This window comes from Phoxinus phoxinus (assembly GCF_949152265.1).
Source record: "Phoxinus phoxinus genome assembly, chromosome: 23".
In the NCBI taxonomy this organism is placed as follows: Eukaryota; Metazoa; Chordata; class Actinopteri; order Cypriniformes; family Leuciscidae; genus Phoxinus; species Phoxinus phoxinus.
Genome location: NC_136898.1, coordinates 4,103,029 through 4,118,915, shown reverse-complemented (window position 1 = coordinate 4,118,915; position 15,887 = coordinate 4,103,029). Strand labels below are relative to the sequence as shown.

At 37.0% G+C, this 15,887-nt stretch overlaps 2 protein-coding genes across 6 annotated transcripts in view; one reads left to right on the top strand and one right to left on the bottom strand.

Annotated features, from left to right (window-relative positions):
* The window catches only part of epb41l4a (erythrocyte membrane protein band 4.1 like 4A), a 57,282-nt gene extending 53,697 nt beyond the window's left edge, over positions 1-3,585 (bottom strand). Inside the window, exon 1 of the mRNA XM_079599176.1 lies at positions 2,910-3,585. Coding sequence (XP_079455302.1) covers positions 2,910-3,008 — 99 coding nt within the window. The 5' untranslated portion in view covers positions 3,009-3,585. The remainder of the gene's footprint in view (positions 1-2,909) is intronic.
* Positions 3,586-4,521: 936 nt separating this feature from the next.
* Positions 4,522-15,887, top strand: part of apc (APC regulator of WNT signaling pathway) — a 42,594-nt gene continuing 31,228 nt past the window's right edge. For 2 of the 5 annotated variants that reach the window (XM_079600732.1, XM_079600728.1), the window contains exons 1-2: positions 4,522-4,740; positions 5,582-5,621. The gene's annotated coding sequence lies outside the window, so the exon portion shown is untranslated. Of the gene's footprint in view, positions 4,741-5,581; positions 5,622-14,338; positions 14,418-15,887 lie in introns of those variants that run through there. The other 3 variants (XM_079600729.1, XM_079600730.1, XM_079600731.1) reach the window with 3 other exon arrangements.

The following is a 15,887-nucleotide window of genomic DNA, read 5'->3' as shown; positions in this document are numbered from 1 at the left end:
TACTTTGGACTTTGACCGAAAACAGGAACTAAATACAGGTATTTGCGCTGGCTGATATAACATAATTTTTATTAATATCTTTCACATCTACTGCAGTCAGATTCACTCGTGTTCACTCTGAATGAATCACTCAACATGGCTGGGCACTTGTAATGACACATCAAGGATGATAAGAGAAATAAAAGCAGGTTTAAAACTTGCCCCATTCAAGTCAACAGGGTGCAAATTTTTTAAATAGGATAACACAGTGTAGGCAACACCGATTTTTGTCGCCATGTTGTCATTATCATGTGACCAAACAGTATCAGTTACGTCGCTTAAATCCTCTCCCGTAGCCTCATGGGATAGTAAAGTGTCCATCGGCGCACTTCAGAATCGTAGCAGGTCATCCGGGTACTTTTTGTCTACACTTTTATGAGTACTGTGAAGTCAGAAATAGGCCTACTGGTACTTCTTTTGCCACATACTGTTTTTCACCTACTAGATATAGGGAAGTATGCGCTTTAGGATGCAGCCATGAATACAAAACATACAGCAGCGTCTGCAAAGCGCTATGAATTACCTCATGTCTCAAAGCACACAACATTACAATAATAATCCTGTATAATTTTTTATTTTTTTTTGGTCTATTTCTACATTTGGTTTATTCAAATCGTCACTTTTTCTTTTCTAAAAACTACATGTTTTTGCAATTAGGGACACCAATGGTGTTACATATAAATGGTTTATGTAAAAATATATAGTAGTATGTATACAATTATGACTTTCTTTGTCATTTTCTTTCTTTACATTTTTTTAAACATTTTTATGTGAGATGGGATGTTATTCTGTATGTTACATTTTGTCAAAAGGCATTTTGAAGCATTAGTTGTTTAATGTATTCGGCTGATTATTTGTCAATATACTTTAATGTGTGCTATGTTAATTGTGGGGGCATGGGCAGGTGAGCGAGGTATTGTTTTGTATGTTTGGGTCTGTGTCTTTTTTGTATATGTATTGTGTGATTAACCTTTGTGTTTGTACATACGCGCAGGACCCCCTTGAAAATGAGATGTTACATCTCAGAGTTATCCTGAAATACATTCAATTCAATAATGAACGTAAACAACTTACAGAGGCCTTGTACCACCTGACTGCTGCAGATTCATTATGGTGTTGATAGTGTAGGATGTGAACGTCATAGGTTGCCATCTCATAATTACTGTTACGATATGGCGTGAACGCAGCATAAGCTCGTTGTTTTGGTTCAGGAGGAACTGTAAAAGGCGGCTGTTGTTGTTTGTGGCGCTCTGTGACTGACGTCTGTCTACAACTCTGGATAGCCTTACAGAACGCGCTGATGTCGTGTGATGTCTGCGCGAGAAGGTGCGCGGAGGAATGGAAACATGTCTTGACAGGCCGGCAGGACAGCGTATCATTGGGACCGAATGTAATGATTGGACGAATATTTTTTTGGTCCTGTGACTTCCACAGAAGATATATATATATATGTTTTAATATTTAGAGCACTTCTATGATCGATTGCTATCAGGATGTGAAGAGAGTTTCAACCAGTATAACAGAAAGTGTTTATAAAACAAATGCCATAATGTCTTAATGGAGGGAGACAAGCATTACAGGCAGATGGACACTTTCATCAACTTTTATCTCTCTGTTCCTGTGGTTTGTAATGACCATGACCTACATGCCTGGCAATGTGCAACAAACTAACAAAACCTCTGATTAAAAGCATTCTGACCCCTTCACACGGTTGTTTTTACCTCCTCTCTGTAGATATCAGCTAAAAGCTACACAAATGTGTTGTGCAGATGATGTTCAAACTCATTTTCCCTCATGTACAGTCCATTAAAGACGTGCTAAACATCCTCCTGCTCTGCTTTCCATTAACAATTTAGAGCAAAGGCAATATGATATCTGATGTCTCTCTGTTCAGAGTCAAACATGTTGCATGTGAACGATTAGAAAAAGAGCAGTACTACAGGCTAATATACAAATTCAACCCATTTGTTCTGTATTAACTAACAGCCTGGTTGAAATATGTCAGAGAAAAATGAGGCTAACTTATCAAACTGACTGCACAACAGAACTAAACTTCTACCATTATACATTGCCAGGCAAATAAAGTGAAAAGCGATGTATAATGTCAAAGAGACTGCAACAGGGATTAGTGCATGAACTGTGCACGTCTGAAAAATAATATAGTAAAACAATGCTATCATGTCCACAAATCTATGATACTTCAGTTCACTTACAGGTTTAATATTTAATAATGTAATGCAGTATATTTAATCATATTCAATATATAGATATATAATTGGCTATTTATATAACATTTTACAAAACCATGTCCATGCATGCAGTAGTACGGGCCAGCTATATAATTAGGCCGTTCTCACTGTTTAACCAGATCATCTGGTTACTTTAATCTGGTTAACAGTGTGCTGAGCTCATGTGTTCTGGGTGTGGACCACACCAGTATTAAATATGGAAACAGAAACTGTTCAAAATCATCTAATTGTATCATATGTTGCTTTTACTATTATTTAACTACCATTTATGAATGCGATAATCATACTTACATCCATTATATTACTGTACTGCAAATATATACATCACAAAAATAAAGTTTCCAAAAGGTGATGCCATAGAGGAACCATGTTTGATTCCACAAAGAACCTTTCAGTGAACAGTTCTTAAAATGTAATTGTTTTCTTAGTGTAAAGAACATTTGCATATTCTAAAGAACCTTTTGTGGAATGTAAGGTTCTTCATGGAATCATCAATGCCAATAAAGAACCTTTATTTTTACTGTAAGAGTGTATAGTAGTATTGGAATAAAGGAAAAGTGATTGTATTGGCTCTCTGGATCAGTATAGTTCATCTTTTGATCATATAGAAATAATTCCTACCTTTATTCCCTGCTGTTGAGTGGTTAAAATCAGCTTGGACTCGTCCAGCAGCAGAACCTCACAGTAAAACTCCTCTTGGACTGCACAGAAACAACTCATCTTGAACTAGACAGAAGATCCCAGCCGAACAAGCCTACAGAAAGCTCTCTTCTGCCGGAGAGTTACAATCCATCAGGAGGAGATGTCAGCTCGTGTCCTCCTTTGTTACATCTTATCCTCTTCATTCTTCATGTGTGCACCATCCAAATGTCCCATCTGAACTCATATGATGAATAAAAACTGTTATGTGTAAAGGCTCATCGCGGTCCTGAAAGTGAATCCCGAAGCTTTCGGCAGGTTCCGGGCCTGCAGGTGACTTTATCTGGAGCTGTCGGGCTGGATTGAGCAAAGTGTCCCATCAAAATCTCCTGATCCACCGAACGTGTTTCACTGGGATTCATGCTGTGTGTTGCCAAGCAGCCCGAGCGGCTGTTCATGTGTGTGTGACTCCTCCCACACACACACACACACACACACACACACACACACACACACACACACACACACACACACACACACACACACACACACACACACACACACACACACACACACACACACACACACACACACACACACACACACACACACACACACACACACACACACACACACAGTCCTGCAAGACTGTCCTGCCACCTGTTGGAAACTCAGCGCATCCTCTCATCTCGTTGTGCTGTTAGTGACTTTCTTTCTTTCTTTCTTTCTTTCTTTCTTTCTTTCTTTCTTTCTTTCTTTCTTTCTTTCTTTCTTTCTTTCTTTCTTTCTTTCTTTCTTTCTTTCTTTCTTTCTTTCTTTCTTTCTTTCTTTCTTTCTTTCTTTCAAATATATTTAGGCTATTACTTGATAAATAACATTTAGGCATATATAAAACATTATTATTGTAATTAATAATTATTATATTATAATCAAATACTTTTATAATTAAATAATGTTACATATTAAGTAATGAAAAAATATTTTATATCATATTTAATATATATATATATATATATTTATAATATATGTCATAACATTGTTAGATTTAAAATATTTAAAATATAATATAAAACAATTTAATATTATTTAATATGTAACATTATTTAATTTACTGTTCCTCAAATAATGTATAATAAATACAATGTAAATAAAATATTGTTTATCGTAATTAATAATTCTATTATAAGGAGCAATAATATAATAATTAAATAGATTTAAATTTTAAATGTATTAATTTGTGCGAAAATTAAATTAAATAAAAATATTCGATTGCATTTCCAGGAAAATATCAAAGTAACTGCAATTATTTCGACTGTTGTAACAACATATCAGGCTCTTTCAGCTCTTTTTTTTCTCTTTTTTTTCCAGAAAATGTGTCTGTATTTTTGTTCAATTTCTTTCGATGAGGGCAGTAATGCAAATTAATTTACTACAATGATTACATTATTGTTAATTATACAATATTATTATATTAAACAATATATTATTATTATTATCTACATGTCTACAAATTATTGAAGAGATTAAAGCAATTCTGTAACCTGCCACATGGTGTCGTTGTGAGCACACAGCTCACTGCGCATGCTCAAAGTCTGACTCCACTAACAATATGGCGAAGCGTCGCGGGGACTGGAGCTGCTGAGCAGAAAATCACTCACACAAAAGAAGAAAAAGTTTCAAACAATCAAATGATATAATCAGCGAACAGAGAAATATCCGTTAATAGGGCTCCAACAATATGAATTCACGGGATCTATTCCGACCTGGGCGATAAACTCGAGTTATTTACTGGAAGAGGCGAATGTTTGTGCAGGTAAGACTTTAACTAGCTTCAGTAATATATATATATATAAACACAATAAGCTCTGATACACAATAATGTTCAGAAATATATGTTGATACGGCATTGGTTAAGTTTATAAAATCATAAAAGTGTGCTGTTAAAACAAGTAACGTTAGTGCTTTATAAAACTGAGCCTGAAGAAGTGTGTATTTATAAGTAATTATGTGTGAAGAGTTTATAGACTAGTGATGTGAACACTCATCCATCCGTATTGACGTTTACATTGATATGTTTTTGTTCATATCTGTATATTGTGTATGTTACTGCTCTACAATGTTTAACAACTTGTCTTTGAAATATAGCCTACATAGCCTAAAGTTTACTCTACACTTTACTAATGTTATTTCTTGTAAGTTACTTCCTCTAATAAACTCTACAATGGTATTGTACTCTAATATGCTACATACCTCATATTATTTTATATAAATTGTTGAAATTATACCATTTATATAAAATTTTCACAACATAAATGTAGCTATGTACCATTCTCTACATAAATCATTATTGTATATTCTTCCTCTAATTTGCCTACAATTTTTTCCCATTTCATTACCAGGAAGATAATAAAGTCTTTTCACTAATAAACTCTATTAGTACCGCAATAAACTCTACACTGGTATTGTTGTACTAATAATCTGCTACACTTGACAGACTTTTATTTTGCTCTATAAATTCTGCTCTAATAATCTGCTTTAACAAAGTCTATTGTTCCTCTAATTCTACTCTTTTAATCCAAATTGCAGTATAATAAACTACTCAAACTCTAATAAACTACTATGAACTCTCTGATAAACTCTATTCTCCTTTGCAGGAGTCCAGCAGTGGATCTGTGCTGCAACCCTTGGCAGACGGTGAGGAAATATATATATATATATTAAATCACTGTGCTATGATGGTCTTTGAGTGACACCAAAGAGTTGAGATGAAGAAAAGTGTAGTTATTTTTACCACTCCCCTGCTGAAGCGTAATCCGTGTTGTTTTGCTTTGACGGAGCCTTTGAATGTGGTTTGCCATTGTTTCAGCTGCTGTTGTCATATCTGATGCAGCGGTTAAGATCTTTCATGGGAAATCTAGCAGTGACATTGTGTCCAATCAAAAGCTATCCTGGCAGTTTTAATATTTCTATTTTATGTTAGTGTGTTGTTTAGTAATTGTATTGGATGTTTGGGGGGTTTATAATGGCCGTGTCTGTTTTTTTGTGGCTGCAGTGAATGACTTCATTGTGAGGAGTATTGTACAGCTTTGGATTGTTTTTTTCTTGAAAGCTTAAATCCTCATTTATTGTATTTTTGCATGGAAAAGAGTGAGCAGAATGGTATCCAAAAATGTTTCCATTTGTGTTCCATGGGGAAAAAAAGTATAAGTAGTGCTGTCAATCGATAATTATAATTTTTTATTAATGTTTTGTAAGTAATCACGACGAATCGCACCTAACATTAAAGGTTTTATTATATTTTTATGTTGTAGTACTTTCACATTGAATCTCCAAAATAATGTAGAAACAACATAAAAACAGTACACTTGAAATATTTGTCTAATTGCATCTTTTTACTAAGCAGCAGCACTACGAATGAAGGCCAGTATCACTGATGCCGGTACTAATGCTGATGTCTCTATTACATGGACTTTTCACATGATTACATGAAGGTTATAGGGGTGTAACGATACCCTCATGTCCAGATTCGATACCACAATACTGAACTCACGATTATATTATTGCAATACTCCAAGACACACGTGAATGTACTGTAGATTAAAATAGTAAATTTGGTGTTACATTGTGTATGTAAATGAATAGGCTTGGACTTGTGCTGGAAACCCAATGAACAGGACAATAGTGACACCAGAATAACAAATATTCATGATTCTGAATCATGAATATTACAGAATGATTTTAGATGAATATGCTTGCACTCACTGACTAGCCTATATATTTAAAATTATTATAATGTAGGACACTTTTTACTGGTGACAATAGACATTTGGCATTATCAGGACCCACAAATATTCCCCCATTATTATACATTATATTCAATATTATATAGTTTAATGTAGTACTACTGACACTAAAACTCTGTAAACTTTAATTTTTTCAAACACAGTAATTTTCATTTTGGGTGAACTATACACAATACATATTGTCACTATCCACAATACGTATTGTTGCATTTTTGTATTGCGATATATTGTTACACCCCTAGAATTTGAGCTATTAATTAGCCATTCAACATTACAGAATAATTGAAAAAGCTATGATTTTACAATTTTTTTTATTTAAGTAAACATCTTCACATAAACCCATTGTAATAAATGTCACATTTAGCTGTGCCTTTAATACATCAGGGCTCAACGCTAAGGTTTTTTTCCCACTCGTCCAGTCGGGCCGGTTCTGATTTTTACCTGCCCTGCATAAATTATAAATTGAATAAGTAAATATTTGTAGCTAAATAATTCCTTTAAGTTGGCATTAGTATTCCTTCTGCAGGCCTAATTTTTATCCGCTAAAACTGAACGTTTTACGTTTTATTGACGATCTTGTGAATTCTTGTTGAGGGTTAAATGGACAAAGTAAGTTAACTGAATATTTACTTGCATGTGAACAAGTTGTTTTGAAGACCTTATTAATTAGGGCCCAAGCCCTGAAAGGGCGCAGAGCCCTATTGTTCTTCTAAGGATTTTTTGTTATTCTTCTTCTTCTTCTTCTTCTTCTTTATAATAATTTTTTTTTCAAGGTTTTTGCCACTTTTGGGGGCCTTAACGTGCTCAAAAACTCTTGAAACTTTGCACACTGGTCAGAACCCGCGGCCATTACAGCTGGACTGAAGCTGGTACCCGGGCGTGGCAGGGGGGCTCGACAGCGCCCCCTGGAACGGGGTCCGAAAACTTGGTCCATAAATCAAACACGCTTGCATGAAATGATATGAAACTCGGTACACTTATAGATCTCATCGGTTCATATATCCTTCATGCTCTGACTTTTTACCCCAGCCCAACAGGAAGTCGGCTATTTGGCGTAGTTTAAAAAACACATGCAATGGAATTTAAAATACTCCTCCTAGACGATTCAACCAATCACCACGAAACTCGGTGTGCATGAAGTCAAGACATTGAGGATGAAAAGTTGCGAGGGGATTTTTGATATCTCGAACGGTTTGGCCGTGGCGAGGAAACTAATTTATGGCGAATATTGGAAACAGGAAGTGTGTTATAACATCCTCATACATTAACTGATCTTGATGAAACTTCAGCAGTGTGTTCGCTGTAAGAGGCCGATCACATGGATGTGACTATTGTGAGTCAAAGTTATAGCGCCACCAACTGGCAGCAGGAAGTGTGTCACTTTCGGAATGCTTTGAAATCACCCTCTTATTTTTACCCGATTTGCTTCAAACTTCATCTGTATAATGTAAACACACGACAGATGTAGACCTGTGAAAGGATTATTGATATCTTTAATACTGTCGCCATGGCAACGCTTTAAACTTTTATATTCTTTTTGGATGCATTTGAGGCTCTTAACATGCTTCAAATTGCATGAAACTCAACATGCATTTGACATTTATTGTGTAATAGACGTGCGAAGTTTCAGAAACGGGCGTGGTAAGGGGCTCAGTAGCGCCACCTTTAGTCAAAAATGGGGTATTAGTTTTACCTACAGTAACCAAACTCGGTACGTATATTCTTCTCTTCGATCCGGACAACTTTCTAATTTACAGTCATTAGCTCCGACCAACAGGAAGTCAGATATTTTGGTTTGAATGTGTACTGTTTGGAGCATTTTCCCTCTGCCCCTCTGTGTGTGTGTGTGTGTGTGAGGAGGGGGGCTAGTTTAGTTTAACCATTTCTCTGCTGTGTGCAAAATCTCTGCCACTTTTGAGGGCCTTAACATGCTCGAAAACTCTTGAAATTTTGCACACAGGTCAGAACCCGCGGCCATTAGGGCCAGGCTGAAGCTGGTACCCGGGCGTGGCAGGGGGGCTCGACAGCGCCCCCTGGAATGGGATTCGAACACTTGTCCGTATATCAAACACGCTTGCATGAATTAATATGAAACTCGGTACACATATACAGATTTAATCGGGCCGAACAACTTTCCCTGGGTCAAGTTTTACGCCAGCCCAACAGGAAGTCGGCTATTACGGGTTGATTGGAGAACGCTTGCTCTCGCATTTGAAATACTTCTCCTAGAGAATTCATCCGATGACCACGAAACTCGGTCAGCATGAAGTCAAGACATGGAAGATGATAAATTGCCAGGGGATTTTTGATATCTCGAACGGTTTGGCTGTGGCGAGGAAACAAATTTATGATTAAAAAAGGATGCATAAAGTGTGTTATAACTTAGTTATAGTTTTACCTACAGTAACCAAACTCGGTACGTATATTCTTCTCTTCGATCCGGACAACTTTCTAATTTACAGTCATTAGCTCCGACCAACAGGAAGTCAGATATTGTGGTTTGAATGTGTATTTTCTCTCTCTCTGTCTCTCTGCCATTCTGTGTGTGTGTGTGTCTGTCTGTGTGGGGAGGGGAGGGGAGGGGAGGGGGGATGTGTGTGTGTGTGTGTGTGTGTGTGTGTGTGTGTGTGATTTTGGTTGGGTGACAGTTATAGGTTACAGTTTGACAAGAGTTTATAGTTTAACAAAAGCACAATGTTGTGTTTCATTGCGAGTGTACACAAATATAAGGAAACACTTTGCATTTTGAAGGATGGTCTGTATGAACAAAATGACAGAGTATGTTTTTATGTCTCCATTGTTCGATCGAGCCTCACACACACACACACACACACACACACACACACACACACACACACACACACAGCATTCCAGCATTGCAATCTTGACATCGCTGAATGTTCATTATAGCCTTAATAAAATATAATAATAAAATAGTCAACCTTACATATAAAAATTACACTGCTCTGTTTAAATAGTCATTTGTACAGTTTGTGCCGTTTATAATAATTTTTTTTAATTTTTCTATATTGGAACGTGAGTGTACAAAGTGTACAAAGTACAAAGCCTATAAAAAGAATAGTTTAGCATCCAAAAATGTTAATAATATATATATTATTATTATATATATACAGGGGCGGAGTGGCAATCGGGAGAGTCGGGACTTTTCCCGGTGGGCCGTTATTGTTTTGAGGCCGCGATCGAAGCCGGTCTGATAATAATTATACATTGCAAGTTAGCAACACCATCCGGCGGCCTGATGTGCGGCCGCTGCCCGCTGGTCAAACTGTGCAGCCTCTCTCTTTTTTCATCTCGCTGCACCTGGAAAAAATGAGCGCGTCGCTTCAATTATGAGCGCACTTGCCGCGCGCCTACATTTGAAATAACGAACTCGAGCGCGCAAAAGACGCAATATGTGAACGGCCCCTTGGTAGCGTAGTGTAGGCTACTGGTAGCTCGCAAGCGACGTTTTGGAGACCCCTGGTCTAAATGATGGAAAGGCAAAAAAGAAAAGGGAAAGGTGGCGTTGAGAAGGGCAGACTCAAAAGGTATCAATTCAATAAACAAATCAATCTAACCATATGTGACCAGTAGCGGTGGCTTTCTTAATCTAAAACTATTTTATAGATTCATAACTCCACAGTGGTGTAGTCTACGTGATATACGTATACGCCGTATAGGCTACCCACTAGGAAATGCCAAGTATTTCCGTATACCCACTAAAAAAAGCGTGAGGATACGTAACAACTTCGTTTTGTGACAGAACTTTCACACTTTCATTCATAAATTCACCGCGTCTGTGTTTGCAATGGACACAGATCAAATCGCGTGAATATTAAAAACTCAAAGAGACTGCAGTTGTTCAACGCGTCTCTGGGAATGAGCGCTCAATGTGTGCTCCACTACACACACACACACACTGAAGCAAGCGCGTGCTTGTGTCAGCGCTTCTGTAGCTATGAGGACATGATGTAGGCTACACATGACACATGAACTTCATCACAGCGCTGCTATGAGAGTCGATCACTTCACGAGAATTTCACCATTTCATTTGATAAAACTATCGCCATTCATTCGTATCATACGCACACAGAAACTGTAATGTCTTTACGACAACCTGTCAAAATAAAAGTTCGGTATAAACTCAAAGAAATTCTGAAAGAAATTGCACAGTAAAATGTACTGTAAAATAATAATAATGATGAAATCTATTAAAACTTATTTTAAAAAGGAATATCACACAAGTTTTCATACATGTTTTAATTTAAACAGTAAACTTGCCAAAACACAATTTTCTTTCAAAAGCACCATTTCTAAAAGTAAATTTGTATTTGTGCCTATAATGTTTTATTTTTATTTTTTTTATTGTCAGCTGATAAAACCTGTGCTTCAGGGACCATATTCATATAACATCTAAGGCTAAATGTAGAAAATCAGTCCAGTCTCCTCAGCTGTAAATGTCATTGGCTGTTAAAGTCTTGTGTTGCTTATAATAAATTGACATGTTGATAACACTTAGTCTCATAATGCTCTCAATTACATGTCGTTGCATAGGCTACTGTATGCATTAGTGAGTGTGGTGGTGCTTATGGGGTGATGGGGTGATTGGGGTGATGGGGGTGATGGGGGTGTGGGGGGGGTTGGGGGGGGGGGGGGGGTCACAGTATACTCACTACAAAAAACTAGACTACACCACTGTAACTCCCCCTGTAGGGCCGGTGGTCTACGAAATTTCCCGGTACATTTTTTGGTCCCACTCCGCCCCTGTATATATATAATAATATATATGTTAAAAATAGGGGGAAAAAAAGAATTTACATAATATATATATATATATATATATATAATTAAAGCTGCAAGCAGCGATGGAGGGCCCAAGCCGGTGGCACCGCCACCCGGTGCCTTTAGTTCCACTAAAGGCACCAGGGTGGCGGTGCCACCGGCTTGGGCCCGCAATCGCTGCTTGCAGCTTTAATATTTAATCTAGTTTTGAAGTGAGTAAACATGAAGTGAGTCACAGATTTGGCCATGTTGTGCAAAGTTGCATTCAAATTACTTTTAGTTACTGTCACTTACAGCTTAATATGTTATTTTTTCCAGAAAAGTGGTGGATTTTGGTTGAACACCTATCAAATTGATTAAAAAAAGTGTGTAGTGAAATGTGTGTAGCTGAAAATATGGTGCAAAAGTTCATTTATTTCAGTAATTCAACTTAAAAGGTGAAACTAATATATTATATAGACTCATTACATGCAAAGTGAGATATTTCAAGCCTTTATTTGTTATTATTTTGATGATTATGGCTTACAGATTATGAAAACCCCAAATTCAAAGTTAGAATATTGTGAAAAGGTTTTCATAAGCTGTAAGCCATAATCATCTAAATTATAACAAATAAAGGCTTGAAATATCTCACTTTGAATGTAATGAGTCTATATAATATATTAGTTTCACCTTTTAAGTTGAATTACTGAAATAAATGAACTTTTGCACCACATTCAAATTTTTCCAGTTTCGCCTGTATATCCTACATAGTGAATATTTGAGGCACTAAATGAACATGGGCACTTGAGGAAGGAAATCAATTTTTTTTTTTTTTTTTAAACAGCACAAAACATTAGCCTTTCCCCTTCTGTTTGAAATGTTTTCCCACACCAGGAAGAAAAAGTGTGGACAGTTTCCCATTAAATTGCACCACAAGAGAGGGCTGACCAACAAGAGTCTCTGCCAACGTCCATTTCTCAGCTCTCAAAGAGCGAAAGCTCATTTACATGAAAAAAACACTTCCAGCGTGGATAGAGAAAGCCATGGAAGTGTCCCGTGTTATCTATTCACCGCCTCAGTTTGAGAAAGCAAATCACAGCCATTTATAGAGCATGATTTATTCTTCACAAAGGCTTATTCAGGAACTCTTGAGACTGTAATTGCAATGATAAAGTTGTACAGTAGCAGCAAACACACAATGATGGACATTAACACCAGTGTAACCAAATAGTACAGATTATGAACCAAGTTAATGTGTTGTTTAAGACTGAGATTGATGCACTGAATTTAGTTAAGTTTGTTAACAAACTAGTTTAGTTTGGGTTTGTTTCATTTAATATACACAAGGCACCGTTTTCTGTCCATTAGCCATATACAAAACCTTTTATTCCCTTCACATTTTGGAGCAAATGTTATGTATACATTGTGTTTTGGCTTCAGAATATCTGTGAAAGGAAAAATCGTGTCTATGGCCTTTTTTTCATGAAACATGAGCCGAACGAATTACTGTATAAATCATACGTAAAACCATTTGTACGCCATTTGTGCCAAAAGGATTGATGAGCAGTTTACACAGATTCGTTCTGCTCGTGTTTCATGAATAAGGTCCATTATTGTGCAAGCAACTGGTCATTGTGTATTTTGTGATGGAAATATTGCGTACTTGTGCGCGCTGCATGGAAAATTCTGGAAGTATTTGAATCACTTGTGTAGTATTTGAAAGTTGGTTTGGATAAAAGCATCTATTGTGAGTAAATTATAGATATTATGTCTGTGCAGTGTCAGAAAGAGTCTTACTTTAGGCTTTTTTGTACATATATTTGATTATATTTGTGGAGATACTGTTGGAAACATGGAAAAGTGCTTGTTGTATTGATGTCGGTTTGGATAAAAGTATACTAAATTAATAAATGTAGATTATGTAATTGTATTGATTCAATTATTAAATGTAATATTTATCTAATTAAATGTTTAACTAACTTATAAAATTAATAATTTAATAAAATAATATAATTATTAATTGCATATATTATAAAATGCATATAATTAGGCCTACAATATATGTATACAATAGGGCTGTTAAACGATTAATCGCGATTAATCAAATCCAAAATAAAAGTTTGTGTTTACATAATAAATGTGTGTGTGCTGTGTATAATTATTTTATATATATAAATACACACACGTTCATGTATATATTTAAGAAAAATGTGTTATTTATATATAAAATATTTATAATTTATATATAATATAAATCTATATCAAGTATAGGGTATACATGCAAATATTTCTTAAGCATGATGTGTGTGTATTTAAATATATAAAATAATTATACACAGCACACACACATTTATTATGTAAACACAAAGTTTTATTTTGGATGCGATTAATCGTTTAACAGCCCTAGAATGTCTAAAGTTGTTTATCATATACATTTTTTTTGCCTATAATTTTGTTGATGTAGAAGATGTTGGTTTCGATTTGATTTTGAATGTCGGTATAGATTTCAATTGCATCTGTCAGTTTGTTGTCTTTAATGCATTGAGCATGCATCTTCTACATGGTCTGGTTTAGGCTGCCATATTGATCCGTTCATTATAAATCAGGTCATGTGACCTTCAGACGTTATGACCCATCTCTGCATCTCCAGTGTGTGTGCCTGGGGCTTCACCGCTTTCCACCCCCCCCCCCCCCCCCCCCCCCCCCCACGAGAGCTTTTAAACCCAGTCAAGGGAAGCAGCTGTACAGTGGGGCAGAAATCTGGCCAGCCACCATCAGCCACTGCACCAACACCGGCCTGGGCTGGCCGCCTTCTGATTGGCCGAGCCCTCGCCCATGTGACTCGGTGCTGGCTGGATGCTCTCCGGCAACTGACATAGTTGATGGGTTGCTGGGATGGAGGCTGTCACTGGTGCAGAATGGGGTAAGTCTCCGTTTAACGCCCTGATCTCTCGATGCAAACGCGCAGATGTGTGGTCTTGTATTCCAGCTATTCAGTGTGGAGGAAATAATAGTGCGTTTGTGCGGTACAGCAAGGCGGTGCCGATAAACCCTTTTGTCTTGATGGCTGGTTATTGAGAGGGTGTGGGGGGATGTGCATAGATTGGGATTCTGGCTTTATCATCGGGACGCTTTAAAAGCCTCTTTTGTGCTGTGCAGGGACAGATGCGCTCGCAGGCTGATTATTTCTAGTGATCCCGGCCGTGGACACGGATTCCACAGTAAATGTAAGCGATAATTGCCCCTGTCAAGATGGAGGGGCTGTTGCAAGAGAGGGTTTTTCTGATTTAGCTGGCGATGCCTGAACAAAGCAGACGTTTAATGGTGGATTTGTTTCCGGATAACACACGGGTTGGTTAGATGATGGCGTGTGTGTCTGTGAGACGAGGATGTGAGATGATGATCGCGGTGTCTTTGTGCGCGGAGGGAAGGGCATCTCTTGCAGTTGTCTGCAGGGAATTTTGTATCTTGCATTGCTGGTGAAGAGGTGACTGCTTTAATGCATCGTAAGCGCTGCATGCACAACTGCACCTCTGGTGAACAAATGCAGAAAAATGCACAGTTGCAATAGTCAAATAATGCGCTTTATTCATGGTATTAAAGACGTGTGAAGGTGCAAACAAATTCAGATGCGTTGATACAGATTTGAGGAAAGTGCTGAAATATTAATGAGTCTTTCTTCTTTCCACTCCTCCCTGTTTCCTTTTGATTCTGTCTCGATACCTCAAGCCTTTTTTGCTGAATAGATGTCGACCATTTTGCTGTGTCTACACGCCAAGAGAGCTTTGCTTCAGGTTTTTAAATAATTTATAAACATGAAAATGCAATTTTTTTATATGATTCTTCTATAAATAATAACTACAAAATTGTGAAGCTACACTTAAGATTGTTCAGCAAGATATGTGAGCATAAAATGTATTATAATATACATTTGTTTACCTTTTAATGGCCTTTTATTACGTTTAAAAGTGGAAGTGTTTGTTTTTTCACTAAATGTGTGTCATGAGATGTGTGTCAGCAGATTTCTGTGGCAATCGGACTCATTCTGCCCTCATAACAGCTCAACGCGTGTGTAACGTGCTGTTGGCATTAAATCATACGCATCCACGCTGGTTTATTATTCATTTTGTTTTATAATTGCAAGATCTTGATGTAGTTATTTGGATTATGCAGACCAAAGAAGATATGCTTTATCATGCTTAGTTTTCACACATACAAGTTCTATATTTTTGTCTGCATTTAATGACCTTCACATCAGAAATCTGATCTGTAAGGAAATGCCAAATAGGGGTATCTTCCGTTTATTGATATATTCTGCTTCATATTGGCCGTGGATGCCCTGGAAACAGTGGCAGAATCCGTAGCACAGTCACATTGATTGGACACAGCTGCA